The sequence below is a fragment of the Leguminivora glycinivorella genome, chromosome 16 (genome assembly GCF_023078275.1).
Source record: "Leguminivora glycinivorella isolate SPB_JAAS2020 chromosome 16, LegGlyc_1.1, whole genome shotgun sequence".
Lineage (NCBI taxonomy): Eukaryota > Metazoa > Arthropoda > Insecta > Lepidoptera > Tortricidae > Leguminivora > Leguminivora glycinivorella.
Genome location: NC_062986.1, coordinates 20,220,601 through 20,248,528, shown reverse-complemented (window position 1 = coordinate 20,248,528; position 27,928 = coordinate 20,220,601). Strand labels below are relative to the sequence as shown.

The 27,928-nt window shown below is 34.9% G+C and overlaps 1 protein-coding gene across 1 annotated transcript; it reads right to left on the bottom strand.

Annotated features, from left to right (window-relative positions):
* LOC125234759 (cytochrome P450 CYP12A2-like) lies at positions 1-27,849 on the bottom strand. Its single transcript, XM_048141144.1, has 11 exons — positions 27,677-27,849; positions 24,590-24,711; positions 24,239-24,372; positions 14,852-14,964; positions 14,085-14,201; positions 11,710-11,988; positions 8,409-8,574; positions 7,375-7,587; positions 2,091-2,262; positions 999-1,236; positions 1-368 (listed from the first exon to the last, which is right to left on the bottom strand). The coding sequence occupies exons 1-10, from the start codon at positions 27,730-27,732 to the stop codon at positions 1,082-1,084; spliced, it is 1,527 nt and encodes a 508-aa protein (XP_047997101.1). The 5' UTR covers positions 27,733-27,849; the 3' UTR covers positions 1-368; positions 999-1,081.
* Between the last annotated feature and the right edge of the window lie 79 nt (positions 27,850-27,928).

The window sequence follows — 27,928 nt, the reverse complement described above, 5'->3', positions numbered from 1 at the left end:
TGTAGAAACAAGCTAAATTCATTGTTCTACACATCTATGCTTCAAAATAACGATTTCGGTGCCAAAAGGCGCACGTTCCACTCAACAATTACCGTTTCGTTTTATCCTTCTCAGTACCATTCAAAACTCAACTTTAACTTAACTGTTTACAACTCACATTTTATTTAATATGTACTTGGTTGATTCCAAAATATTTGAAATGCAATTTTAACTTAATCTTTTAGGATTGATTTTTGTTTAAAATATTTTTAGTACGAAATGCGGACGGGCATGTCGCTCCCGGATAGGTCTATATAGTCACGCGAGGCGTTGTCTCTCGCATTCAGATGCTGCTTAAATCATCTGTCAAGATGTAAGAGGCCTTAAGAGGGCTTTCGTGTTAAAAATAGTGAAATCGCAACCGAGCGCTCGATCATACCGTGTGTGGTATTAAATTAAAGGGCTTTGCGAGCAGTTTATAAATATATATCACATTATAGGACTTTTTCTACTTGGTCTAACAAAATATGAGAAAATGTCCAAAAGTGGTAATAATTGTACCGGTGAAGGCTCGTTTTCAAAAAATTGGCAAAAATCAATAATAGCAATTTATAATCAGTAAAGCATAACAGCAATTTAAGTAAACGTTGCAGATTAATTTAATACAAAACTTACTTCGATGTGATGTAGATTTTCAAAGAAATTGTCACTTAATTTTAGGTAATTTCTGAAAAAAATTGAATTCGCCTTAGGCTAGTTTACTCTTTTTCAAAAACTTAAAATAAAAATCTAGTCTGAAATGATTGTGGTACAGGATATACGAATTATAAATTTACCCGTTTTAATATTCAAAATTGTCCAAATTTTACAAATAAGATCGACTGATTCAGCTCTCTCTATACGTGCGTTTTTCTAAACGTGCATTAGAGAAAAATTCATAATTAATTTAGTGAGTTAGTTTTCGACTAAAACTATAAATTTTACATTCTTTTGACGTTTTTTTTGAAAGCAGCCTTAAGAAATCCATATTAATATTTAAATCGCTACCCGTAATCCGCTCTCTAGTAATAAGGCATAATACTTAACACTACAGTTTCCGATCCTATAGGTCTTTGAAAACGAAGTTAAAAGGTTCTGTAATATAGTTCAGGGATGTCGGAATTATATGCAAAGGGTCGTCGCTTGGCCAGTCCAGCTCGAAGTTTTCTATGATTTTGGACAGGATAATTTCTGTCTCTAGTTGTGCGATACGGCGACCTGTAAACAAGTTTTAAATTAAATATATATTTTTTAGAATCGCTTAGAAATCTTTGAATCGATCTAGATCCGATCTTCGTTCATCGATTCTGTTTCAGTATGTGTAATGAGGAGGCACACTGCCATTTTATCCCGCCAGGCGGCGCCTGTGCAAGTGCCTAGGCATGTCACTGTCATTCATATGTGTGAGAGAGAAAAAACATATCTTCTCGCTCTTACGTATAAAATTCTTTATCTGTGCAATGGACTAATAGGGTGCGCCATCTGTCATAGTCATAACATAACCTTTGCGTGTGCCTCCTCATTGTAGGATGTCATGTTTTGCATGTTTTAAATAAGGCAACATAATCATCCAATTCTGTTACAGCCATAAGGGGTTTTTTGTTTTTTGTCACTGCAATGTCACAATTTTCGTTTCCTTTCAACCCTTTGATTGCCAAGAGTGGCACTGAGACTTTTTGTGGTTTCATGTGCTCTGCCTACCCCTTTATGGGATGCAGGCGTGAATTTATGTTTTTTTTTTTTACTACGTCGGTGGCAAACTAGCATACGGTCCGCCTGATGGAAAGCGGTCACCGTCACCTATAGACTCCTGCAACTCAAGGAGTTTCACGTGCGCGTTGCAAACCCATTAGAAACTTGTACACTCCTTTTTGCTGTGTTTAGTACACAGCAAAAAAGAGTGTACAAGTTCTCAGGAGGGTTTGGGTTGCCGACGACTCAAAGGACAATAGACGGAACAAATTAGTTCCGTAGGTCTTTCCGTCACCAGCACACCGCACCCTCGTTGAGCTCTGGCAGCCTTACTCAACGGTAGGAACACAACTATGAGTATGTATAAGTAATGTTCTTACCTACACACATCCTAACACCGAATCCAAACGTAGCAGTCACAAACGGGTGTGTGTGGCTGTAATGTAGAGGATCTTCCTTGTCCGTTAGCCACCTTTCCGGGAGGAACTCGTCTGGTCTCGGATAATGCTCGCTCATCCTTGACATGTATTGGTGTAAGAATAACACCAGAGTCTGTAAAGATAAATAAATAATAATAGTAAATAAATAAATATTATAGGACATTCTTACACAAATTGACTGAGGCCCACGGTAAGCTCAAGAAGGCTTGTGTTGTGGGTACTCAGACAACGATATATATAATATATAAATACTTATATATGTCACCGTAAAATTGTAAAAACCGTTGGTTTATAATTTCACTAGCGAGATTATGAACTAACGAAATATTGTGAACCGTAACGTACAGTTCACAATTTGACGGATTATTTTTACGTTAGATTATAATCTAACGAAGCGAAACCGTCATATTGTAAACTGTCATGGCGTCGGAACGAAGCTAGCGCTCTGATTGGTCGGTTTTATAGTAGATCGTTCTGTGGCCATAGAGTGACTGACACAAATAGACACTGTAATCACATTCGATACCTCTGGGTTCAATTGGCGTAAAGGACATTTTGGCGAAAATGAGTTATATATACAGTTTTGTTCAGAATTTCAAGCGCTATCGATCTGTGTAGTTAAAATTTCGATATCTCTTAAAAAGTTGCCTTTACGACCAATATTTTCTACTATGGACTTGCAAAAATAGCTTTTCTGAAGGGGCGTAAATATCAAGTCATTAATTATAAATTATTATTTGTGTCGTAAAGGAAATCTACAAATAAAAATATAGTCGTAAGTCACCTTGATATATATTGTTGCCCTTTAAGCCCTTACTTTTTAAGGATCACTTTCTATAGTAGTGTGGTAAAGTTGGGCGTAAAGGACAAGTTTTTTTGTTCTTCGTCCTTTACGACCAGCACTAAAAATATTTTATCCGCAACTGTAATCGATATCTTTGGGTTCAATTGTCGTAAAGGACATATAATGCAGGTTTCCAAGAGAAAGATAAACCCACTTTTTTGTTTTTTTGACCTATATTTGTGCCGTGTATAAGAAAAATATGCAGATTACGAGTATCTTTAACCTAGTGTAGCAACCGTAGTGATAAACTAAACGATTTAGAAGATAGATGGTTGTAAAGGACACGTCAAAATGCTATAACGTCCTTTACACCCATGATTTGATAGGGTCGTAAATGACAGTCTTAGATGATTTTTATACAAAGTCGGGGCGTAATTGTAACCGAAATGGTACTACATGTAAATGTTGTGCTAAGTTTACAATTAAAAACTGGAAAAATGTATCAAAACGTACTTAATATGGCATAGAATAGCTACATTAGTTTAATGCAGTGTATTATTTATCTAAGCTATCTTAGCAACAAAAAAGAACAAGACTATTTTATATCCAGTTTTGTAATAAAGAAACAATATTTGCTTAAAAACTATCTAATACTTTGGCAACAAATTCAAAGTTATTTTTTTAGTATTCGCCGCTGTCTGAATAGTCAGCAACAAAAAAGAACAAGACTATTTTATATCCAGTTTTGTAATAAAGAAACAATATTTGCTTAAAAACTATCTAATACTTTGGCAACAAATTCAAAGTTATTTTTTTAGTATTCGCCGCTGTCTGAATAGTCAGTAGGTTACGCATTCAGCCTTTAATTCTAGCAGGGAAATGCTTTCGTAGTATTATTATACTGCGGCGAGATGTAGGTAATAAAAAAAACACTATGGTAATCAGGGTACGTACCCAAATGCACAAACGCTCACGATAATATCTATTTCGTAGCTATATATCTTTATCGCTCTTGCGTATTGCACCAGACTGCATTTTTGTCGGCGTCTGGCGTCGACGATTGCCATTCAGCTACGCCGGCAGTAAACTTTAACAGTAGACTATACTAACATTTAGTGCGACAAACAGGTGCGTTTCGCTAGCGAATGAGCATTAGCGTTTGGTGACTTGGCTATGTACCCAGGTACTTAAAGCATTGACTATAATATTTCTAGGATTGAACTCATAATTAAGATTATTCTTATTTAACAGGTTTTAGACTAAATAACAATCTTCTGTTTTAAAATTATCAAAAATATGAATCAACATATTAGTAGGTAGTCTTGACTACAGTTACTATTATTTATTAGTTGGTCACAGTTTGTATACGCGTCCTAACTTGCGTTTATAAATAGGTACTTAACTCTTTAGTTATTCTTAGAACTTCTTTCTACTTTAGACTTAAAATTACTGTCGTATTAATATAGTCTACTGTTCACAGTTGCTGATTAAAGTTTACGTGATTACCATTAGTGTTTTTATATTTACTTAAACTACGAAAGCGTTTCCCTGCTAGAATTAAATACTGAATACGTAACTTATTGAGACAGCGGCGAGTACTAAAATAATAACTTTCCAAAATATTAGATAGTTTTTAATCAAATGTTGTTTCTTTATTGCAAAACTGTATATAAAATAGTCATGTTCTTTGTCTTTGCTAAATATTTAGATAAATATACACTGTAACACTATTGTGGCTATTCTATGCCATATTAACTACGTTTTGATACATTTTTCAAGTTTCTCAATTGTAAACTAAGCTAAAAACAGTTGCCATTTGTACCATTCCGGTTACATTTACGCCCCGAATTTGTATAAAAATCATCTAAGACCGTCATTTACGACCCTATCAACTCTAATTGTTCAAAAAAATCGTGGGTGTAAAGGACGTTCATAGCATTTTGACGTGTCCTTTACAACCATCTAACTTCTAAACCGTTTAGATTATCACTACGGTTGCTACACTAGGTTAAGGATACTAAAAATCTACATATTTTTCTATATACGTCACAAATATAGGTCAAAAAACAAAAAATATATAAACATTTTTATAAAAAAAAAGTTGTTTTTTGCTTCTCCTGAAAACCTGCATTTTGTCCTTTACGCCAATTGAACCCAAAGGTATCGATTATGTCAATCAAAAACCTCGTTAAACTTTTATCATCAAAATTCAATATATTGTTTAAGGAAATGGTCGAACTCGCCAAATAAACAAAATTGTCAGTTACTTTGCTTGTTATGTGGCGGCTTAATTGGTATATTTCTTGTGATTTAATATCCAATTTTCGAAAAAATAAAACCATTAGTTTCTAATCTTACTAGTGAGATTATAAACTGACGAGTTATGGTGAACCGTAAAGTTCACAATTTAACGGATTATTTTTCGTTAGATTATAACCTAACGGAGAGAAACCGTCAAATTGTAAACTGTCATATGCGTCAGGAGCTAGCGCTCTGAATGCTCAGTTTTTTGTTAGATCGTTCTGTGCCCATAGAGTACCTAACATAAATAGACACTGCAATCACAGATGTCAATTAATGTATTAAAATAGAACATTACGATACAAGTGCGTAAAAAAGGAAGTAAGAAACGAGTGGCGATAAATTAATGTTTTAAATCGACATGCCACGATACGAGTTACGAATTTCCTTTTCGCACGTGTATCGTACGACGTTTTTAAGTAATGAAATGAACCACTTCTCGCACTAGTGCGTAAAAAAAGCACCATCTGTACTGAAATAGTATATTTCAATACACATGGTGCAGTTTTATGGCACTAGTGCGAAATGTGGTTAATTATGTGCCCATGTCGAAACTTTAAAGGGCCATATGTATGCCAAGGCCAAATATACTATTTCAGTACAGATGGTGCTTTTTTTAAATTATAAACTAACATAGAAAACATCCATGACTCAGGAACAAATATCTGTGCTCATCACACAAATAAATGCCCTTACCGGGATTCGAACCCGGGGCTGCGGCGTAGCAGGCAGGGTCACTACCGACTGCGCCAGACCGGTCGTCATAGGATAAAGAAATTATGACTAAATGTATAGAGAGACTATAAGTGGAGATAGTTGAAGGGATGGAGAGTGACATAGGCTACTTTTTGTCTCTTTCTAACGCGAGCGAAGCCGCGGGCAAAAGCTAGTCCTATATAAATTATCCTTGGTATTAAGTACTTTAAATTGGTATGATAATGTATACTGTATACGACGACCGGTCTGGCTCAGACGGTAGTGACCCTGTCTGCTAAGCCGCGGTCCTGGGTTCGAATCCCGGTAAGGGCATTTATTTGTGTGATGAGCACACGCAGGCAATATTTGTTCCTGAGTCATGGATGTTTTCTATGTATATAAGTATGTATTTATCTATTTAAGTATGTATATCGTCGCTTAGCACCCATAGTACAAGCTTTGCTTAGTTTGGGGCTAAGTTGATCTGTGTAAGGTGTCCCCAATATTTATTTATTTATTTATTTATTTATACTTAGGGCTCATCAAAAGCTTAATTTCATTAGACTTATATACTCCAAAAATCGGAGCTCGACAAAAATCAAGAAGGTAATCACGGTCTATATCCCGGTCAATATAAGGCCGTTTTCACATTATCCGATCCGATATCGGATGTCGGACCGACATCCTACATCCGATAAACGCTTCCGATAGTGTCGGATGTCGGTCCGATAAAACGCATTGTTCCAAATCAATGAAGTATGATTTTGTATCAAAAAATATTTAAAAAATGTTTTATATTTAATAATTATAAGCAATATATCCTAAATATTATGTTATAAAATTAAAATAACGAGCATAAAAAATACTCAGAGTGTCAGGCAAAATAAATAATTTTACATTCAACTATATCTACTAAAAGATGAAAAAACTAGTATTCTGCAATTCGGACCGATGCATTACAACCTTTTTTTTTTTTCAATGGAAATTGTCAACTAATTTGAATTTCGATCATTAGCAGCTGTTTAATAGACGCCATTTTTGTCACGAACACTACTACAAACGTATATATACATTATATACGCACACAAACAAATATTATCGGCCGACAACTGGCGGGGGGTCCAGCAGGCCAAAAAATGTCGGAAGCGTCCTGCCGATATCGGCAGTTCCATGGTGCCTCGGACAAAAACTGTTGTAGGAGAGTGCCATCGGCATTAAATCCGCAATTTTTGCGTTTTATATCGATTTTTAGTAATAATGATCTATTAAATACATAAATGAAGACCTGGAAGCGCATAAATCTTACATTTTACATCCTTCCTACATCCGATATCGGATCGGATAATGTGAAAACGGCCTAAGTGTAATTTAGTTTGTTCTTAGATGTCATCATTCCTTCTTTTTGCATTTGTCTGCTTTCAAATTCAAAGCAAACTAACTTACATTTTTTGGAATATGATATCCCAGCAGATTGTACTGTTTCTTCACCAGCCTGACATTCCCGATGACCACTGGCAGCATTCTCCTGGACTCTTTAATGCAGGCCAGGAGGTACGGTTTCCTCATCTGCTTGCTCAGTACTTCTTCTCGTAGCTTCTTTTGCTTTTCTGGATTTGTTGCGATGAGGTAGAGTGTGGCTAGGACTGTGTTTGATGCCTGTAAATGTACATTGATATAGTCTTGCTGTATACAGCGTGTGTATTCCATACGATAATGAAGATATTCGCCCGTATGGACGATTAGTATCGGACCTAAGACATTTTTTTTTAATAGATGGGATTTTTTTTTCATACTTAATAATTCAGTACGCAATGTAATACGTCCACATTAATTAGCATACCTACCTACTTAAACGTCATTACGACATGACGTTTATGTCATGTCAAATTAAGTTATATAGATTTAAAAAAATAGTTACATTAATGAATAGCAAATTAATTTAATTTAAAAATATGTAGTATCGCTCGCAGACGTTTCTGCATGATAAAAAACGAATTTAATAGCACTTTTTATTAACAAAATTATTAGCTATACGATTCATGTGATCAGATACTGTAACTGGATACATTATTCGCCCGTATGAAATCCGCACGCTGTATTCAGTTTTCCTATCTTTCCTGTGAACCGTTAAGTCTTATCAAATTGTGTGTGTCGTAATGACGATACATAGGTCATTTGAAGTGCCCTAATGATTGCCACCTTACTTCGTCATACCGGGAAACATGAAGCACATTTGGACAATTGTTCTAGTCTATCATTAAATAGTTTAAAACCATCAGACCATCACACATCATTCATACAATAATTGGACGTAGTTACGCAGAAACGTTCCAATCCATCTGAAATTGTCATTGAAATGAAAGACTTTTGTTTTTCATACAAGGTCTAAAACTTAATAACAATTTCATCTGGAATGGAACGTTTCTGCGTAACTACGTCCAATTGTGAACTAAAAATCTTTAGTAATTGAAACCAACCGTAGCTATTCCCGCCATAAGCATATCAGATGCCATCACGCGAGCTGTTTCAACGTCAATTTCTAATAATTTCTCTAAAATTGGCTTTTCAGAAGGAGTCTTCTCTGAATTCCTCTTGGTCGCCTCTATTTTTTCAATTGCTTGATCAATGAAATATTTCGTTAACCTGAAATAAAAATCTAGTTATTTATTGCTTGTTGGACTATTTGGGTAAGTTTTCTTGTAGTATATGTAAATAAGTAGGTATGATGTTAATAATGAAATCTTTTTTTTTAACTTTCTTAAATAATTTTATTTGCCAATGCTTTGCTAGTTGAAGCTTTCGGGGAGTAGCCGTGAGGATATCTTCTTCAACGCATGTCGTTGAGTACAGGTAACACTATCTCTAATAGTGTATACTTATAGATCGTCAACCAAATCTTGTCATTAAGAAAAGGCGGCAAATTTGAAAAATCGCGGGCTAGCAACACTAGTTTTGAAAATCGGTGGAAATTCGCGAGTCATTTGTATCTTATCTGTGGAAACCTCCACCCTACCAAAAAGAGAAATAACTAGCATATATCCGTCCCTTTCTAATACATTATTTAATTCGTAAGGAAGTAGAGGATGAGTATACGCGTTTCATATGCTTTTTCTATTAGAGAGGTTTGGCGAAACCGCCATTGTTTACATTTATATTTTGATTGAAAGTTTGTAATTACGGTTTTTATAGAAAACTGTATAAAATCTATTGAAAATTTTACTAATACTTTTGTGCGTCTTCTTTTTGGTAAAGTTTAGCTAAAAACTGATGTCGTGGCAGGCATAATAATGTTTCAGTGATGTGAAGAGGTTATAATTTTATTATTGTACATGCAAAGTGAAGCGAATTATTCCTTTGTGTTAAAGGTATAAGAGAGAAATGGATGTCAAGAAATCTATTTATAAACATATCAATGTTAAACAATATATCAATGTTTTACATAGCTGGACCCTAATAATACGTTTATTCAGGAACACGATATTGATGCGTATAACATTTTCCCGCCAAAGGATCTTGAAAAGATTATAAAGGTACGTACCTACTTAAACATCAAGCAATTATATTAAAGAATTTAAAGGTGATCATTATAACTTACTTTATATTTAGACGGATTATCGCTAAGTTCTTTACGTACCCTTATTGTTACAGGTTTACAAGAACCTCGTCCAAGAAGAAGCAAAAAGCAATAATATATCTTTATCGCTCTTGCGTATTGCACCAGACTGCATTTTTGTCGGCGTCTGTCGTCGACGATTGCCATTCAGCTACGCCGACAGTAAACTTTAACAGTAGACTATACTAACATTTAGTGCGACTGCGACAATAACAGGTGCGTTTCGCTAGCGAATGAGCGTTAGCGTTTGGTGACTTGGCTATGTACCCAGGTACTTAAAGCATTGACTATAATATTTATAGGATTGAACTCATAATTAAAATTATTCTTATTTAACAGGTTTAAGTGTACAATGTACCGTAATAAATAATAATGATAATTTTCTAATGTAATCCTAATGTTATGTATTAGTAGCTTTTTTTGTTTCTTTAATATTTGCACATCGTTTAACTACGATAAAATACTGTGACTGAAAATTCTTACAAGAACAACCTGTAACTACAATTAAGTATTCTTGCAAATAAATGATATTGATTGATTGATTGAGTGATAAGACTAAATAACAATCTTCTATTTTAAAATTATCAAAAATATGAATCAACATAGTAGGTAGTCTTGACTACAGTTTGTATACGCGTCCTAACTTGCGTTTATAAATAAGTACTTAACTCTTAGTTATTCTTAAAACTTCTTTCTACTTTAGACTTAAAATTACTGTCGTATTAATATAGTCTACCATTCACAGTTGCTGATTAAAGTTTACGTGATTACAATTAGTGTTTTACTTAAACTACGAAAGCGTTTCCCTGCTAGAATTAAATACTGAATGCGTAACTTATTGAGACAGCCGAGCGGCGAGTATTAAAATAATAACTTTCCAAAATATTAGATAGTTTTTAAGCAAATGTTGTTTCTTTATTGCAAAACTGGATATAAAATAGTCTTGTTCTTTGTCTCTGCTAAATATTTAGATAAATATACACTGTAACACTAATGTGGCTATTCTATGCCATATTAACTACGTTTTGATACATTTTTCAAGTTTCTCAATTGTAAACTAAGCTAAAAACAGTTGCCATTTGTACCATTCCGGTTACATTTACGCCCCGAATTTGTATAAAAATCATCTAAGACCGTCATTTACGACCCTATCAACTCTAATTGTTCAAAAAAATCGTGGGTGTAAAGGACGTCTATAGCATTTTGACGTGTCCTTTACAACCATCTAACTTCTAAACCGTTTAGTTTATCACTACGGTTGCTACACTAGGTGAAGGATACTAAAAATCTACATATTTTTCTATATACGTCACAAATATAGGTCAAAAAACAAAAAAGATATAAACATTTTTCTAAAAAAAAAGTTGTTTTTTGCTTCTCCTGAAAACCTGCATTTTGTCCTTTACGCCAAATGAACCAAAAGGTATCGATATCTTGTTTTCATCCTTAAAGTACGTACGCACAAAATTAGTGGATATAAAGTAACACGCAAATAATGTAATGTATCATAATAATCAGCTTCTGTGTTGTAATTGTTTAACTTCATAACGAAATCTATAAAAAACATCAAAAACGAATGTTTCATTTTGATCCGACTACCATTTCAATTCCAATGCTGCAGGCCCAACGAGCCCCTTGAAAAAAAAATCTATGGCTGTTCGACGTACATTGCTGGTTTTTGTTCGTTTCATAGGGATACCATACTTTAGTTTGATGTACATTGCTACTGCCAAAATTTGGTTGACAGGCTATACTTAACTTTAGAGGTCTCAACAATAATCCACATTCGCTTAAAGTATACTCTTGTTGACAATAAATAAATAAATAAAGAAATAAAAAAACAAACAAACAAACAAACAAACAAACAAACAAACAAACAAACAAACAAACAAACAAACAAACAAACAAACAAACAAACAAGCAAGCAAGCAAGCAAGCAAGCAAGCAAGCAAGCAAGCAAGCAAGCAAGCAAGCAAGCAATCAAGCAAGCAAACAAACAAATAAATATTGGGGGACACCTTACACAGATCAACCTAGCCCCAAACTAAGCAAGCTATGGGTGCTAGGCGACGATATACTTACCTACTTATATAGATAAAAACATACATAGAAAACATCCATGACTCAGGAAGATATATCTGTGTTCATCACACAAATTTACTTACTTGTCATGTTCCTCATAAAAATTCATTGCTTTATAGAAGTTAGGTGTTGAAAACAACCGCCAAAAGCTCGGATTGACATCCAACTTGTCAGATATACTGAAAATATCGTGAGTATTTTGTATCAGTTTTCTGACTGGCGAGTCTGCAGGTAAATTTGGATCGAAGCAGTTGAGGCGGGTGCCGAGTGCCACTACACCTATGGACTCTAAAGCCCATAGGTTCATTTCTACGTCGAGTTTCTTTGTTATTTTATGGTTTTCGTCACGAAGCGTTTTCAACCTAAACGGAAACAAGACATTTTGTCATTAAGTACTAAAAACGAAACACAAAATTTATGGGACGAAAATAAAACAATATTTTACAACCGAGTATCCGTAACGCAGGCTTCGTCATGAGGTTACAACTATAAATCAGCAACAGGCGTCGCCCTTACACACAAACAATAAAGCCATCAGCAACCATTGAATTACTATGTACTAACGTATTAGAAATGACACCCCAAACAAAGTCTGTGCTCCGGCCGGCAGCGCGGGGCGCATGCGTGGGGACAGTACCGTGTCATAGAGTAAGACTTGACCAATGACCACCTAGACGCGACACTTTTAGTGTAGACCTTTTTTTATGCTTTTTGTAAAATACTAAGTAGTTTAATTTTAGCATTATCATACATAGTGCTGTGTTTAAGTTCTACAGAGTGAAACAAAAATACATAATTGAATTTTTTCATATACTTTAATTGCCCTTGAATCAACAATCATAGGTTATTATTGTATGAAACTATCGATTAAAACTCGTGTTAAAACTGTGTAATATTCATAAGTATAACGTGAAATAAACATTTCTCTTTTATATATTACAAACAGAATATAATCACAATTACTATACTTCATTACCTACATGTCCAGTCTGCGTGATTATGGTGCGATTAATCTATGATTTCGTTCGACAAAATGGCGGCGATAACGTCGCGTTTGAGGAGCGCGTCCCTTCATTAAAATAATTACATAAATAAAGTTAGATCAACATAGCGTGTCTACTAACCGATGAAATGTGACACCGTCAGTTTATTCGATTTTCTCGTACGGCTTAAACAGCATTTATTGTGCAGGAAGGCATTTTTACATTTTATTTGTGTGCAGGCAGAAACAACCTCCTCACGCTACGCGCAGAGACTGACTGCGGCAACATAAGTCCATGGACTTATGTTCGTGGCGCAAACTTTTTGTTCGCAGTGTCCTCTCTAGTATTATACCTCAACGTCCGCAACAGGCTTTGTCATTTACACATATGTGGGTTATTGCAACAGCAACACGCGCACTCTAACTAGGACCCGTCCGAGTCGTACCGGGCCCAAAGGTTCCCATTACACTAAGCAGCATTTCCACGCTGTATAGCCAATTAAATCCCCTGCACCAGATATGACCCGGAACACGGATCGCAACCCCTATCCTTAAGTCGGCGACCAAGTTCTTTTACAAAGCCCCATTTCCCCAGGGTCCCGACGTCTCCACAGCAAGTGGCACAAAATCTTACATCGAAAAACAAATGATAAAAATTTAACCTCGTAATAGCTATCATGCTAGATTCTAAGACAAAGAAAGCAATAAAATAAGTCCTGAGTCTCAAAATTGCTTGAAAATGGGAGTATGGAGTAGACAGGTACACTCTTTTCTTCAAACACAAGCTGAAATTAATTACACGTAGACTTAAGCGCAACGATTTTGGAAACTCCTATCTTTACAGCATGGTGAGGAATTGTTTGTGTTGTTATACGTCGCGCTCTCGACATGTAAAGGCGGGGACGCTACTCTTGAGAAAGATCCTCGAAAATGGAACGAAACATGTCGAACGCTATATCGACTTAACACGTGAGTAACCCGCTTAAAATATTTTTAAATATGTTTGAGTCTCACGGGAGTTTTATAGTTAAAATTGTTTTTGACAAGTTAAAATTCGGAACGACTTTAACGCGATCCATAGTTTTTAGTGCAGCTCTTTGTGCCTATATTTCTTCCGCTACTTATCGATATCTTAGCCTTTTCCAAGATCTATTTTCCTATTTCAATTCCTACAACTTGCGCGATCTCTCTTATAATCTCGTGTCTTTCACAACATCGTCCTTTTTTACAGCCTGTTTATGGCGTTTATTAGTCCCACTGCTGGGCAAAGGCCTCATGACTTCCACAGCTCCCGTTGTGCTATTTCTGGGCAATTAATCATAAAGACGTCAAAGGTCGTCCCGCCATCTCCGTCTGGGCCTGCCACGTCCTAACTCGCGGCATCCATTTGGTGGCTATACTGGCGTACCTATGAGCATGAGGCATGCATGCATATTTAAAGATAAAAATGCAGAAGACAATAAAATACGATCTTACCTTGCAACCATGTCGTTAGATATTTCTTCCAGTACATTCTCATACTTTTTAATAGTTTGCGGGTGCATCATTATTGGGTTCACTTTTGTTCTGAATTCTCTCCATCTTTCTCCATGACTGTAAAACATTAGAAAATTTGTTACCCATTTGCAATTATGTACATATATTATCTATTTCCAAAACAAAAAAGTACCATTGCTCGACATCAGAGGAGGTTGTCTTCTATCGGCACAATTTCGGGCAATAGTTCTTTTAGCTAAACCACGACCTATGCGGTGTTAGGTACATTATTATAATTATACAATTTGATTTAAAACAATATACTTATGGATAACCCTTTGAAAAATGTAGGTCTGTTAAAATCTACAGAGTTGACAGATACCTAGGTGCTTGTGTCTTAATGTTAGTCAGCAGTTCTCAAACAGTTTGTACAAAAATTAAGGAAAAAGTTAATTACTTATTTTGTTACCAAGATTTTTTTATGAATTGAGATTTTACTAAGTTTTATTTCGGCATAAAGGTTATCTATCTTACGAAAGTTGACTTACATTACTAAGGGCCACTTGCACGAACGAAATTGGAGGGTTAACCCGAGGTTTAACCCACCATTTTATATGGAATTTGACAGATGACAGCCCACTAACCCTGAGTTAAATGGTTGGTGCAAGTGGGGCTAAGTGTTGGTAACAAAATAGGATCAATTAAAATTTGCTGACGTGGCTATGTACAAACTTTTTGAAACTGCTGTAGTAATGAAAAGTATTTACTCGTTAAGTCCCACAATTCGTTTAGGATCATAAGTCTTGTTGTATCTATTGCGATAGTATTCCAAGGTCTCCATAGATGGTCGCGCTGGGGTTGGCTCTTCAGATCTTAGAACCTGTAATTTGATAAAAATGGTTTTAGTAAATGCCAGCTTGCAGAAAAAACTCTAATAAGTTATTTAGGTGCTACTTTTATTGACACTACATTTTATCACAGATTAAACATAAGTTAGCGAGTAGTTTTCGATTATACTTGTAGATGGCGTTAACTGTCACTTTTGACATAGATTTACGGCTCGAAAGTGACGCTTAACGTCAATCTACAAGTAATCGATGGCAACAAGGCATTTTTTGTGGCGCCATTCTATGTGTGGTGTAGTACTGGGGACGCTATTGCTATGTCTTGTATGGGAACCCTGCATTTTATGATTAAGCACTGAGACTTGGCACAGTTGTTCATTGGGTGGCCCTGAGTAGATAGAGATCGGGAGGCATCGAGAGCCCCCCTTAATTTAGGAGGGAGGAGGGGGGGAAGGCTGGCGCCTCCGCGCTTCCTTTGAAACCATATTTCTCTAAAACTATACAAAATAGGGCATGCAATATATCATTTTCGGATAAATGAAGGACGAGGAATTTATTTTTGGAAGAAAAAAAATGTATTTTAGAACAAAAATACAAAATAAAATGAGAAAATCTAAAAACGAGATTTTTTTTATACATATTATTGCACATTTTATGAAAACTGTAATGGTTTTTTTTAAATAAAAAATATTATTTATTAGCTACATTTATCTAGTTTTAGAAAATGTATAATTTGTTATAGAAATATATTATAGGACGAGTGATAAAAAATATTTTACATCGCCCGATAGGGTGATTTGAATGCTCATTTTAATAAGTTTTGTCAATGATTTCAGGTATAATCACTATTTTTAACACACGAAAGCCATAATCATTGTAGTTTATGGCTAGTTTAGTGATTAATGTACTTAAAATAAAAAAAATACAAAAATTAAAAAAAAAATTAAAATGTGATAACTTTTTTATAACATTATCCTATTTTGTTCTTTCTATACAATATATATCTAAGCAATAAATATGAATGAAAAGCCACATTTATGTAGTTTATAAAAATATATAGTTTGTTATATAAATATATTACGAAACGCGAGATAAAAAATAATGAAAGTGACGTGGCAGGGCGATCTTGATGTACGGTACGGGTCAGCTTTTACGATTCGATGAGGTGAGGTAAAGGTACTCAAAGCTCTCAAAAAGTGTAGTTATTAAGAGTACTTCAAATTAAACAACATACTCCTATATAGGCTGAATTTAACTATTTATATCACATGAAATGATCGATTGATATGATAGGTCAGATATATACATCTGATCCTAATACATCTTGTGAAATAGTAGTTCGGCTGCCCTACGCAGAAATCAAGTATCTCAAAATTTTCCAAAAAATGTTTTTTTACATCATTCGATTCATTTTTTCAAAATACATCTTCCAGTATTTTTTTGAAATTTTTATAATGTATAATTATTTTTCAAAATACAGAACTTTAAAAAATTCAAGTATCTTTTTTTAAAGGGGTATTCTACGATAAAGTCAAGTATCTACCCTATTTCTATCTTGAAATCGAGTATCTTGCGAAAGATACTTGCAATTCATATTAGATGGCTAAGTTACTTGACTTCAGAGTAGAAATATTTATATTAATTGCGAAGTTACATGACTTTAGCGTAGAAATATTGATATTTATTGATAAATCTTAGAACAAATTAAATTATTCTCATTTGAAAATATTTTAATTTGTATTTTTAAGTAGTAACACTACTATTATACTATAAACATTAAATAAATGTCATATACAAAGAAAAAGTGACCAAGGCCTCCAAGTGTTCCGAGCTGGAATCGAACCAGCGTACTCCGTTAACCGAACGGATGCCTGTAAAACCACTCGGCCATCGGATCACGAAAGCAAGGGTCGAAATTTCCAAGTATATGACACAATTACCGAAGGCTTAACGGAGTACGCTGGTTCGATTCCAGCTCGGAACACTTGGAGGCCTTGGTCACTTTTTCTTTGTATATGACATTTATTTAATATTTATTGATAAGTTACTTGACTTCAGCGTGGAACTATTGATATTCATTGCGAAGTTACTTGACTTCGGCGTCTATCATTTTGTTATGATGTCAAAAGCTTGCAATTACTTATAGATGTATTAATTTGGGTTTCGGGTAGAAATTGTCTTAGTATTAAAGACAACCAGATGTAAACAGTATAAGCATGAGGAACTTGTCTCATTTAATATGTAACTTCTTTTATACAAAATACGAAAATACATATAACGAACATACTTACATAATTATTGCATGTTGGTTAGTTGATCAATAGGCTACTAGCCTCCTAGTCTAATCAGCTTCTTTTTAAGAACTGTCAAAACAAATTTGAAAGACTTGCTAATATGGAATTTATATGAAATTGAATTGAGTGACTTTATATATTTCTACCTGACATTAAATAGAAATTGGATTTAAAAATAACTGCTGTGCAAGTTTTTCTCATAATTATCTGATGCTTTATTTCGTGCATGGTATAAAATATTTTATTTTAACTACAGTCAAGTTCCCTATTATTTTAATTAAGGAAGACTATAACTTTCATTATTTTTTTCTGTCTTCGAGTATTTAGGCACCTCCCTACTGTACTTAATTAATATTGTGCGTTCCACGGGAAATCGCTTTCGAGGTTTTTATTTATTATTTAAATATATACAAAGTAAGTACTTGTTTAAGTTTAATGAGTATTTTTGAACTCTTCGTGACAGAAAAACCTCTTAAACCTATAATCTTAAGATAACTTGCATTCAAACACAACTGGAGCTTCTTTTCTGTGGATTACTCCAATATTGCATTTATATTAAAACCTAATTTACACAAGCATGACATACGCTACATTAAATGCATCTATCTAAAACTTTTTAACAAAAAATAAAACCGCCTTCAAAAATAAGCGCGTTACAAAACACGGAGAAACTAAAAAGCCAAAAATAATAAACCTTTCAATTCAGATTTCTTATCGTATTGCAATAAGCTAAACATCCAAATTATAAACAAATCAATTATTTTTGTAGTCGGTACCAGACCTGTTCGTCGCCTTGCTATTGCCTGTTTGCCCCACCCAACCATACACAGGCTGGTACCGACTCCAAAAATAATTGATTTGTTTATAATTTGGATGTTTAGCTTATTGCAATACGATAAGAAATCTGAATTGAAAGGTTTATTATTTTTGGCTTTTTAGTTTCTCCGTGTTTTGTAACGCGCTTATTTTTGAAGGCGGTTTTATTTTTTGTTAAAAAGTTTATTTATTTGTTGATTTTTAGTGGTTCCTAGTGATATTATATGTATCAGTCCGAATACATGTACAGTAGTGAAAGAATTATCCTTTAACTCCTAACCATTGAGGAGTTGACCTTCCATCATCAGCTCAGTTGATTTTTAGTGGTTCCTAGTGATATTATATGTATCAGTCCGAATACATGTACAGTAGTGAAAGAATTATCCTTTAACTCCTAACCATTGAGGAGTTGACCTTCCATCATCAGCTCAGCCACATAAAATTATTACCATCAGACGTAAATACTGGTGTACCTTTGAAAAATAGACTAAAAACATTACTCCTCCTTTTTTGAAGTCGGTTAAAAATGTATACCTACATTGTATACATATACTAGCGGTCCGCCCCGGCTGCGCACGGGGCTATCATAAAAATGGTTATAGTAATTTATCCTTAAAAGATAGACATATGCTATTATGGACTTTTTTGTATGTCTATGAAAGATACACAATTTCGCCATACATTGTTTTGATATAGCTCAAACAATTTGGGCAGCGTTTTCGATTAAAGCTCTCAGCCAGCAGAATTTTGTCCGACTTGATTAGCAAAAATTGACACATTTCAACCAATTCAAGCAGGATCTCAACAAATTATATACCAAAACCTTTCCCAAGAATCATTCTATTCATTGGTAAAAACTGCATGAAAATCCGTTCTGTAGTTTTTGTTTTAGATACAGTTAAAAATAACAAGCCTACCAAAGCTAAATGAAAACAGTTCAAGATACTTGCTTTCTTGTAGAAAAGCTTTAAAATTTTCTAATCGCATTCTACGCAGAAAGCGGTTTTTGTATTTTAAAATGATTGTGCTAATCATTTTGAAAAAATAATTATAGTACACTATTAATGATATCTAGTATAATAAAGTTCGTCTGTTTTAAAGGCTATCAATTAATTAATAAGCATATAATCAGGAAAAATAAAAAAAAATCGTTTTTTCGCTCTACTGTAAAATTTGGTAAAACCCAGATACTTGATTTCTGCTTAGGGCAGCCGAGTTATCTATATGATTTGCATAATTTATGGATAATTCTTACTTGACATATTTATTATTCCAGATCTGCGTCCTGTACTTTGGTTAACGAGTGCCGAAAATAGTTATTAACCAAAAAAGACCGCCAAATTAACAGCATTTCACCGACAAAAGCTGCCTTACACCATTTTTGTAAGGGTTATAGGTATATCAAGGTGTCCATGTATGGGGTCAACTAAACCCAATTCAAAATTTGCCATTATTTGCTACTTGTGGCTGGACGAAAGTCTGTAACAATTGGGATTTGGCAGCCTACTTGCCCGCAACGTTGCCTGTTGCTGCAGAAACATGCCTCGAAATTGTCGGATGCAGGTGTAAAAAACAGTGCCGCGTAAGGTGCAACCGTAAAAAAAGACTTTTTACATTAAATGTTCGGAGCTGATGGGCTTATGCAGTGGATGTTGTGATATATACATAATTAAATTCAGACTATTCATGTTGTTTTATTTGAATAACTCAAAATAGCTAATAGCTACACTTTTTAAGAGCCTTGAGTACTAGCCCCGATACACATGTTTTCGTCTAGTCAGACCATTTTTTGATGTTCTCCTTTTTTTTTTTATACTACGTCGGTGGCAAACAAGTATACGGCCCGCCTGATGTAAAGCGGTCACCGTAACCTATGGACGCCTGCAACTCAAACAGTGTCACATGCGCGTTGCCACCCCATTAGAAACTTGTACATTCCCTTTTGCTGTGTTAAGTACACAGTAAAAAGGAATGTACAAGTTCTAAGGAGGGTTTGTACAAAAGCAATGTCTTAGTTCAAAAATCATTAATGTTTAATGCTAATAGGAATCTAGTTTATTTTTATGGCACTATTGCGCAATAACTAACTATCATTGATACTGAAAGGAAGAATATGACTATTTTTATTTTATCTTTTATGGATGGGTAAAACCGATTTAAGGGAGCCCAAAGGAAGTAACTAAGTTCTCTAAAAAATCTTCAAGCCTATGTATGCAGAACTGCTTTAGCAGAGGAGAACGTGATTAAGACATTTTTTTTACAATATAAGTCACATGCAATTTTATTTTACAATCAAAATAAACTATATTATAGGACTTTTAAAATTTTCTGTACTGGGTCGTGATATATGTGTAAACGTTATTAGAATAAGTATATGTCTGTATTACTAGACGAACTCCACTGCATAGCGGGTAGTAGTACCTTTACCTCACCTCATCGAATAATGCAAGCTGACCCGTACATTAAAATTTTCATTTTCATTATTTTTTATCTCGCGTTTCGTAACATATTTATATAAGAAACTATATATTTTTATAAACTGCATAAATGTGGCTTTTTATTGATATTTATTGCTTTTAGATATATATTGTGTAGAAAGAACAAAATAGGATAATGTTAAAAAAAAAATCACATTTTTAATATTTTTTTAAAATTTTTGTATTTTTTTTAAATTTTAAGTACATTAATCACTAAAATAGCCATAAACTACAATGATTACGGCTTTCGTGTGTTAAAAATAGTGATTATACCTGAAATCATTGCAAAATTTATTGAAATGAGCATTCAAATCACCCTTTCGGGTGATGTAAATTATTTTTTATCACTCGTCCTATAATATATTTCTATAACAGATTATACATTTTCTAAAACTAGATAAATGTAGCTATCAAATAATATTTTTTATTTTAAAATAACTATTACGGTTTTTATAAAAAGTGCAATAATATGTATAAAAAAAAATCTCGTTTTAAGATTTTCCCATTTTTTTTTTGTATTTTTGTTCTGAAGTACATTTTTTTGTTCCAAAAATGAATTCCTCATCCTTCATTTATCCGGAAAAGATATATCGCATGCCCTATTTTGTATAGTTTTAGAGAAATATGGTTTCAAAGGAAGCGCGGTGGCGCCAGCCTTCCCCCCCTCTTCCCTCCTAAATTAAGGGGGGCTCTCGATGCCTCCCGATCTTTATCTACTCAGGGCCACCCAAGGAACAACCTGTGCCAAGTCTCAGTGCTTAATCATAAAATGCAGGGTGTTGTGCAATAGCGTCCCAGCTATAGTGCATGCGCCGCATTTTAATGTATGGAATGGTATGATCTTTTTTAGGGTTCCGTAGCCAAAATGGCAAAAACGGAACCCTTATAGTTTCGTCATGTCCGTCTGTCCGTCTGTCCGTCTGTCCGTCTGTCCGTCTGTCACAGCCGATTTACTCGGAAACTATAAGTACTACAGTGATGAAATTTGATGGGAATATGTGTTGTATGAACCGCTACAAAATTATGACACTAAATAGTAAAAAAAAGAATTGGGGGGGGGCCCCCCATACATGTAACTGAGGGATGAAAATTTTTTTTTCGATGTACATACCCGTGTGGGGTATCAATGGAAAGGTCTTTTAAAATGATATAAAGTTTTCTAAAAAACATTTTTCTTAAAGTGAACGGTTTTTGAGATATCAGCTCTCAAAGTCGTAAAAAGTATGTCCCCCCCCCTCTATTTTTATAACTACGGGGTATAAAATTCTAAAAAAAATAGAGGTGATGCATGCTAATTAACTCTTTCAACGATTTTTGGTTTGATCAAAGTATCTCTTATAGTTTTTGAGATAGGTTGATTTAACTGTAATTTTGGCAGGTGTATAAATTGACATAATAAGTTTATTATATTTGCTGCTACGGAACCCTTTGTGCGCGAGCCCGACTCGCACTTGGCCGGTTTTATAATTATATATATTTAATTAATCTATAATATTTCAAAAATCATACTTTTTATATTTTAAATAAGTACTCAGAACGTGGCACATTTCAAGGTACTCTGCGCGGAAAATGAAGAGTCGCAGATGTACAAGACTTATTCTCAATCATTCCACGATTCCTCCTGTCCAGGCATTCTTTAACGGCACAAGTTGAAACAATAATTTTTAAAATTATGAATATTAAAGCAATAAATAGAAATCATTAATAAATAACGAGTATGGACGCATAAAAAAATAAGGTACAGCGTACAGCGGGGCAAATCTCGACTGGGGGACAAATGTAACTGGTCCATTTTTTCCATATTTTTTTTTTTTATATACTACGTCGGTGGCAAACAAGTATACGGCCCGCCTGATGTAAAGCGGTCACCGTAACCTATGGACGCCTGCAACTCAAACAGTGTCACATGCGCGTTGCCACCCCATTAGAAACTTGTACATTCCCTTTTGCTGTGTTAAGTTCACAGTAAAATGGAGTGTACAAGTTCTAAGGAGGGTTCGGGTTGCCGACGACTCAAAGGACAATAAACGGAACAAGTTAGTTCCGTAAGTCCTCCCGTCATCAGCACACCGCACCCTCGTTGAGCTCTGGCAGCCTTACTCACCGACAGGAACACAACACTATGAGTAGGGTCTAGTGCTATTTGGCTGCGGTCTTCTGTAAAGCGGAGGTACTACCCCAGTTGGGCTCTGCTCTAGATTCGAGCGAGACAATATCCGCTGTGCTGTGCCCTACCACACAAAGCGGAATATCATTCGCTATGCCCTACCTCCTATTGCATGTTTTGCCTACCTATATTTTGCAATGTTTGTATTATTAAATAGAGTGGCCAACGGTTGTATATTATGGTAGGCGTGTTCAGTGGATACATGCAGAACTCAACCTCATAGTATAATAATATTAGGTTGGTAAGAAAGTAATGAGCGATCGATTGAATTCCACATAAAATTTTTGAGAGAGTTCTAGAATCTTCTATGGTCGAAAGTATATAAAGGGCGAGTCGCACAGTTTCTCGTCAGTCATTCACTAGCTGTCGCCGAGCTAATATAAGGAAGAAAATGGACGAATTAAAAGTGCATGTAAGGCATTGCTTACTATATGAATTTCAGTCTGGCCATTCAGCCGCCGAAGCAGTGCGTAATATATGTCAGCGTGTTGCTCCTGAAGTTGTGTTTGAGGCCACGGCGAAACGATGGTTCCAGCGGTTTCGTAGTGGCGACTTTTCATTATCAGATCAACCTAAGTCTGGTCAACCGGTGAAGATTGATGTAGCCAAATTAAAAACCTTACTTGAAGGAGATCCGAGGCTAACGAGTCGTACTCTTGCTACCGAGTTAGGCTGCTCTCATGTCACCATAGAAACACATTTACACGAGTTGGGAAAAAACTACAAATACAGTGTTTGGATACCGCACGAACTTGATAGAGATCAACTAAACCGCCGTGCCGATATCTGCATACAACTTCTGTCTTTTCGCCGCACATTCAACTGGTTGGACCATCTTATCACTGGAGATGAAAAATGGGTCTTATATATAAATCACACACGCAAACGTCAGTGGCTAGCTCCAAACGAAAAAGGAATAGAGGCACCAAAAACAGAGCCTCACCCGAAAAAAGTTATGCTGTCCGTTTGGTAGGATATTCATGGTATTATTCACTGGGAACTCCTACCAAGTGGAATGACTCTTACCGCATCAGTATACTGTAATCAGCTTGAAAATTTAAACCAAAAAATCTGTCAGAATCGTCCACAGCATGCTAAAGTTTTTTCTTACACGACAATGCTCGCCCACACATTGCAAAAGTGACTCGGCTAAAGCTATTGGAGCTAGGTTGGAAAGTGATACCTCATCCACCGTACTCTCCAGACTTGGCACCTACGGATTACGCATTGTTCAGATCGCTAAGCAATGCCTTGAATGAAAAAAAGTTCGATGATCAAGCCCATCTACGACAGTACATAGCTGAGTTTTTTAAATCTAAACCTAAGAACTTCTTCGCCGATGCTATTCATTCTTTACCAGAACGATGGAGACAAGTAGTAGATAACGAAGGCCGTTATATTTTTGATAAATGATTAAAATAATAAATTAAATAAAAATTACAATATTGGTTATGATTCGCTCATTACTTTCTTACCAACCCAATAGAAAAAATGTATTAGTTACAATTGTCCCCCAGTCGAGATATGCCCAGCTGTTCCTTACAAGGACACTTACATGTTCAATTGCATCAGGATCGAATAGGAATACAGTGTTGTATCCTCCAAGGATTGCGTTGAGTCTCACAATAGGCCCATACAATTTGTAAAGACGTTCAGATAATTTCACCCCTTTGTAGCCTGCCAGTTTTCCTGTAAAATCAAATGGGCGAATCAACTTTTTCTTGCCTGTCATTGTCATGGTTACGGTAGTAACTAACAACCTAGATATTAAGTCTATACTAAACAAGTTCTATGGATTTTTAATTGGTCCGAAATAAACTATTTTTATTTTCATTTTATTTTATTTATTTATTCCTTTATTATCTAGTATTTTTATTTATATTTATTGACTTTTTGAAAAACTCACCTCCAGGCAAAAAATTATGGATTGGTCCCAAAAACGGAAGGCTCGCTGGTCCCGGTATGTCATAAAATGATTTTGCATTTTTCTTTTGATCAAGCATAGGACAAGCGAGCCGATTTGCACATCTGTGAATAGACAATTTAGAATGAATTGATCCATAATATATACTATTACTATATCCATACTTCCATACTAATATTATAAACGGGAAATTGTGTGTGTCTGTTTGTTTATCCGTCTTCCTCGGTAAAACGGAGAGATGAATTAACGTTATTTTTTTAAGTGGAGATAGTTGAAGGGATGGAGAGTGACATAGGCTACTTTTTGTCTCTTTCTAACCCCCCACTTCCCTAAAATGTCGGGTGGAAGTTTATATGGAGCTTTCCGCAATTTTCGAATGTAACGCGAGCGAAACCGCAGGCAAAGGCTAGTATTTTTTTAATTCTTTACTTACGAAACCAATTTTTAACCCTCAACGCAAAAACGACGGGGTGTTATAAGTTTGACGTGTCTGTCTGTCTGTCTATCTGTCTGTTTGTGTGTATGTCTGTCTGTGGCATCGTAGCTCCCGAACGGGTGAACCGATTTAGATTAAGTTTTTATTGTTTGAAAGCTGAATTAGTCGTAAGTGTTCTTAGCCATGTTTCATGAAAATCGGTCTCCTATGTCGCAATCGGGTTTTTTTTTTTTTCAAAATTTTAATTATGTGTTTAGGTTATAGCAACAGTTTTTAGGGTTCCGCTCTAAAAAAAACACAGTTACAGGCAATGGTACCTACATAACTATTTATAATGTAAAATATTTGTTATTCTTAGTAGATAAATTAAATACATAAAAGTATAATAAACATAGCAAGTTAAATAAATATTCATAAAAATGTACTTAATATGAATACGTAAATATATAACTAAATATACCTACGTAAATAATAAAAATTGCTAAACGATATACTAAATTTACTTAATAAAATACTAAACTAAATTTATATTACACTATACTAATTACTTAATAAAATTTAAATAATACTAAACTTACTTAATATAATACAACCATACATATACTTTATAATAATAATAATAATTCGGCCCCACACATGCCTCCCAAAAGTCCGGGACCCCATGGTCCCGAGATATGGTAAGACATACAAATAATAATAATAATAAAATACTTTATTGCACACTACAAAACAAAAGATACAGCAAGATCCAATGAAATTAACAAACTAAGGTGACAACAGGCGGGCTTATCGCTGAGCAGCATACGTAACTTTTTTATCTTTATATAACATAATAAAATTTAACTATTTTATTCTTACAATTGCTATCTAAATATGATAATTTACCTACTCCACTCTAAGTGCTTCGTAGCTCGCTGATTTTTGTACAGCATCGCGTTCCCACTGCCCCGATGACGAACGAGTGACTGATAAACCAGTATAATGCGAACTAAATCTTCAAAATAACTGCGCTTAATCGCAAGGCACTCTTATGTTTGATTACTTAAACTAACCCGTGCTTGGGGAGCATTGAGAATATTTACAGCATACTTACAAATTATTACTTGACAAAAGTTGAGTTATGCGAGCCGGCTACTAACTTATTATTTCTACCCACATTATAAAAAAAAAGAAATGTTTGTTTAACTTAGATTATTTTAATAGGTACTACATTGTCTGCACATTAATTGTAAAATGCAAAAAAAAAATATTCCTTAATAATTAAGTAACTTTTGTAAACCTACCTACTTTAAATGCACGTTAGTCTATATAAGTTATAAAAAATTGTATTCTCAAGTGAGTGAATTTTGTAAATTCTTTTTGGGAATAAAGATCTTAAACCGTATTTACATACATAATTTTATTCAATTATGTCTGTATTCCCATAAAGAGGTAGGTAGTGCACATGAAACTACTCAAGTTTCAGTGCCACTTGACAATTAAGAGGTTGACAGAAAACGAAATTGGGATATTGCAGTGCCAGGTTGCCACTGTTGCCAGCCTCTCGCCTACGTCACAATTTAAACCATATCCCACAGGCCACAGTAGGTATACAATATTTACAAAAAAAATACATTTAGGAAAACGGAAAAAAGGCAAAATCAAACTTGAATCAAGGACGATATAATACTGGGACAGGCAAAGCCCATACAAAAAAACCGGCCAAGAGCGTGTCGGGCCACGCTCAGTGTAGGGTTCCGTAGTTTTCCGTATTTTTCTCAAAAACTACTGAACCTATCAAGTTCAAAACAATTTTCCTAGAAAGTCTTTATAAAGTTCTACTTTTGTGATTTTTTTCATATTTTTTGAACATATGGTTCAAAAGTTAGAGGGGGGGGACGCACTTTTTTTTCCTTTAGGAGCGATTATTTCCGAAAATATTAATATTATCAAAAAACGATCTTAAAAAACCCTTATTCATTTTTAAATACCTATCCAACAATATATCACACGTTGGGGTTCGAATGAAAAAAAAATCAGCCCCCACTTTACGTGTATGGGGGGTACCCTAATAAAACATTTTTTCCCATTTTTTATTTTTGCACTTTGTCGGCGTGATTGATATACATATTGGTACCAAATTTCAGCTTTCTAGTGCTAACGGTTACTGAGATTATCCGCGGACGGACGGACGGACGGACGGACGGACGGACGGACGGACGGACGGACGGACGGACGGACAGACAGACAGACATGGCGAAACTATAAGGGTTCCTAGTTGACTACGGAACCCTAAAAAGCGTACCCATGAAATGTATGGGACTTTTAGGCTTAAAACTAGATGGAGCTGTTTCTCAGCCTGGAAGTGGCCAGAATCATATTTTCCCAAATATTTTTGCGTGTTTTTAGTTTTACAAGAACAAATGACATGCTACTTTATTTTAATATCATGGTATCACGTCAATACACATTTTGATAAAAATTAATTTGTAGGTAGGTATCACCAGTGATATGATAGTATGATATGATACTATTTAATAGGTGGCGCTAAAAAATTGAGTAAAGATTGTAAATCCTATATAAAATATCCTTGCTTGAATGAAGTCATTTTAGTGAATTTTGAATCAGAGTTGTTTTAGTTCTACGCTACATACCTTATTATATTTTTGTTTCGCGCACTCAAGGTGATACTTTTTCTAAGCACTTGCATTTTGATCCAATTATTGGTGTCTCACAAAATGGTATTGTTACAAAACTATGGACTTTTTATTGAATATATTTTCGTACCGCTACCAACTATAGTCACGAAGTAAAATAAAAGAATGCACTTAAGTATTAGCCGTTCCAACGGGTAATTTAATAATGATTAGTGGTTACAGGTCAATTCACAAGAGCTGGCACGAATG

Bases quoted from the DNA above. Each gene is read 5' to 3' on its own strand.
- LOC125234759 (XM_048141144.1), bottom strand. From the start codon at position 27,732: ATGCAAGTGCTTAGAAAAAGTATCACCTTGAGTGCGCGAAACAAAAAT. The intron at 24,373-24,589 runs GTGAGTTTTTCA...TTGATTTTACAG, and splicing joins CCATAATTTTTTGCCTGGAG to GAAAACTGGCAGGCTACAAA. The intron at 7,588-8,408 runs GTTGGTTTCAAT...GTACATTTACAG, and splicing joins TTATGGCGGGAATAGCTACG to GCATCAAACACAGTCCTAGC.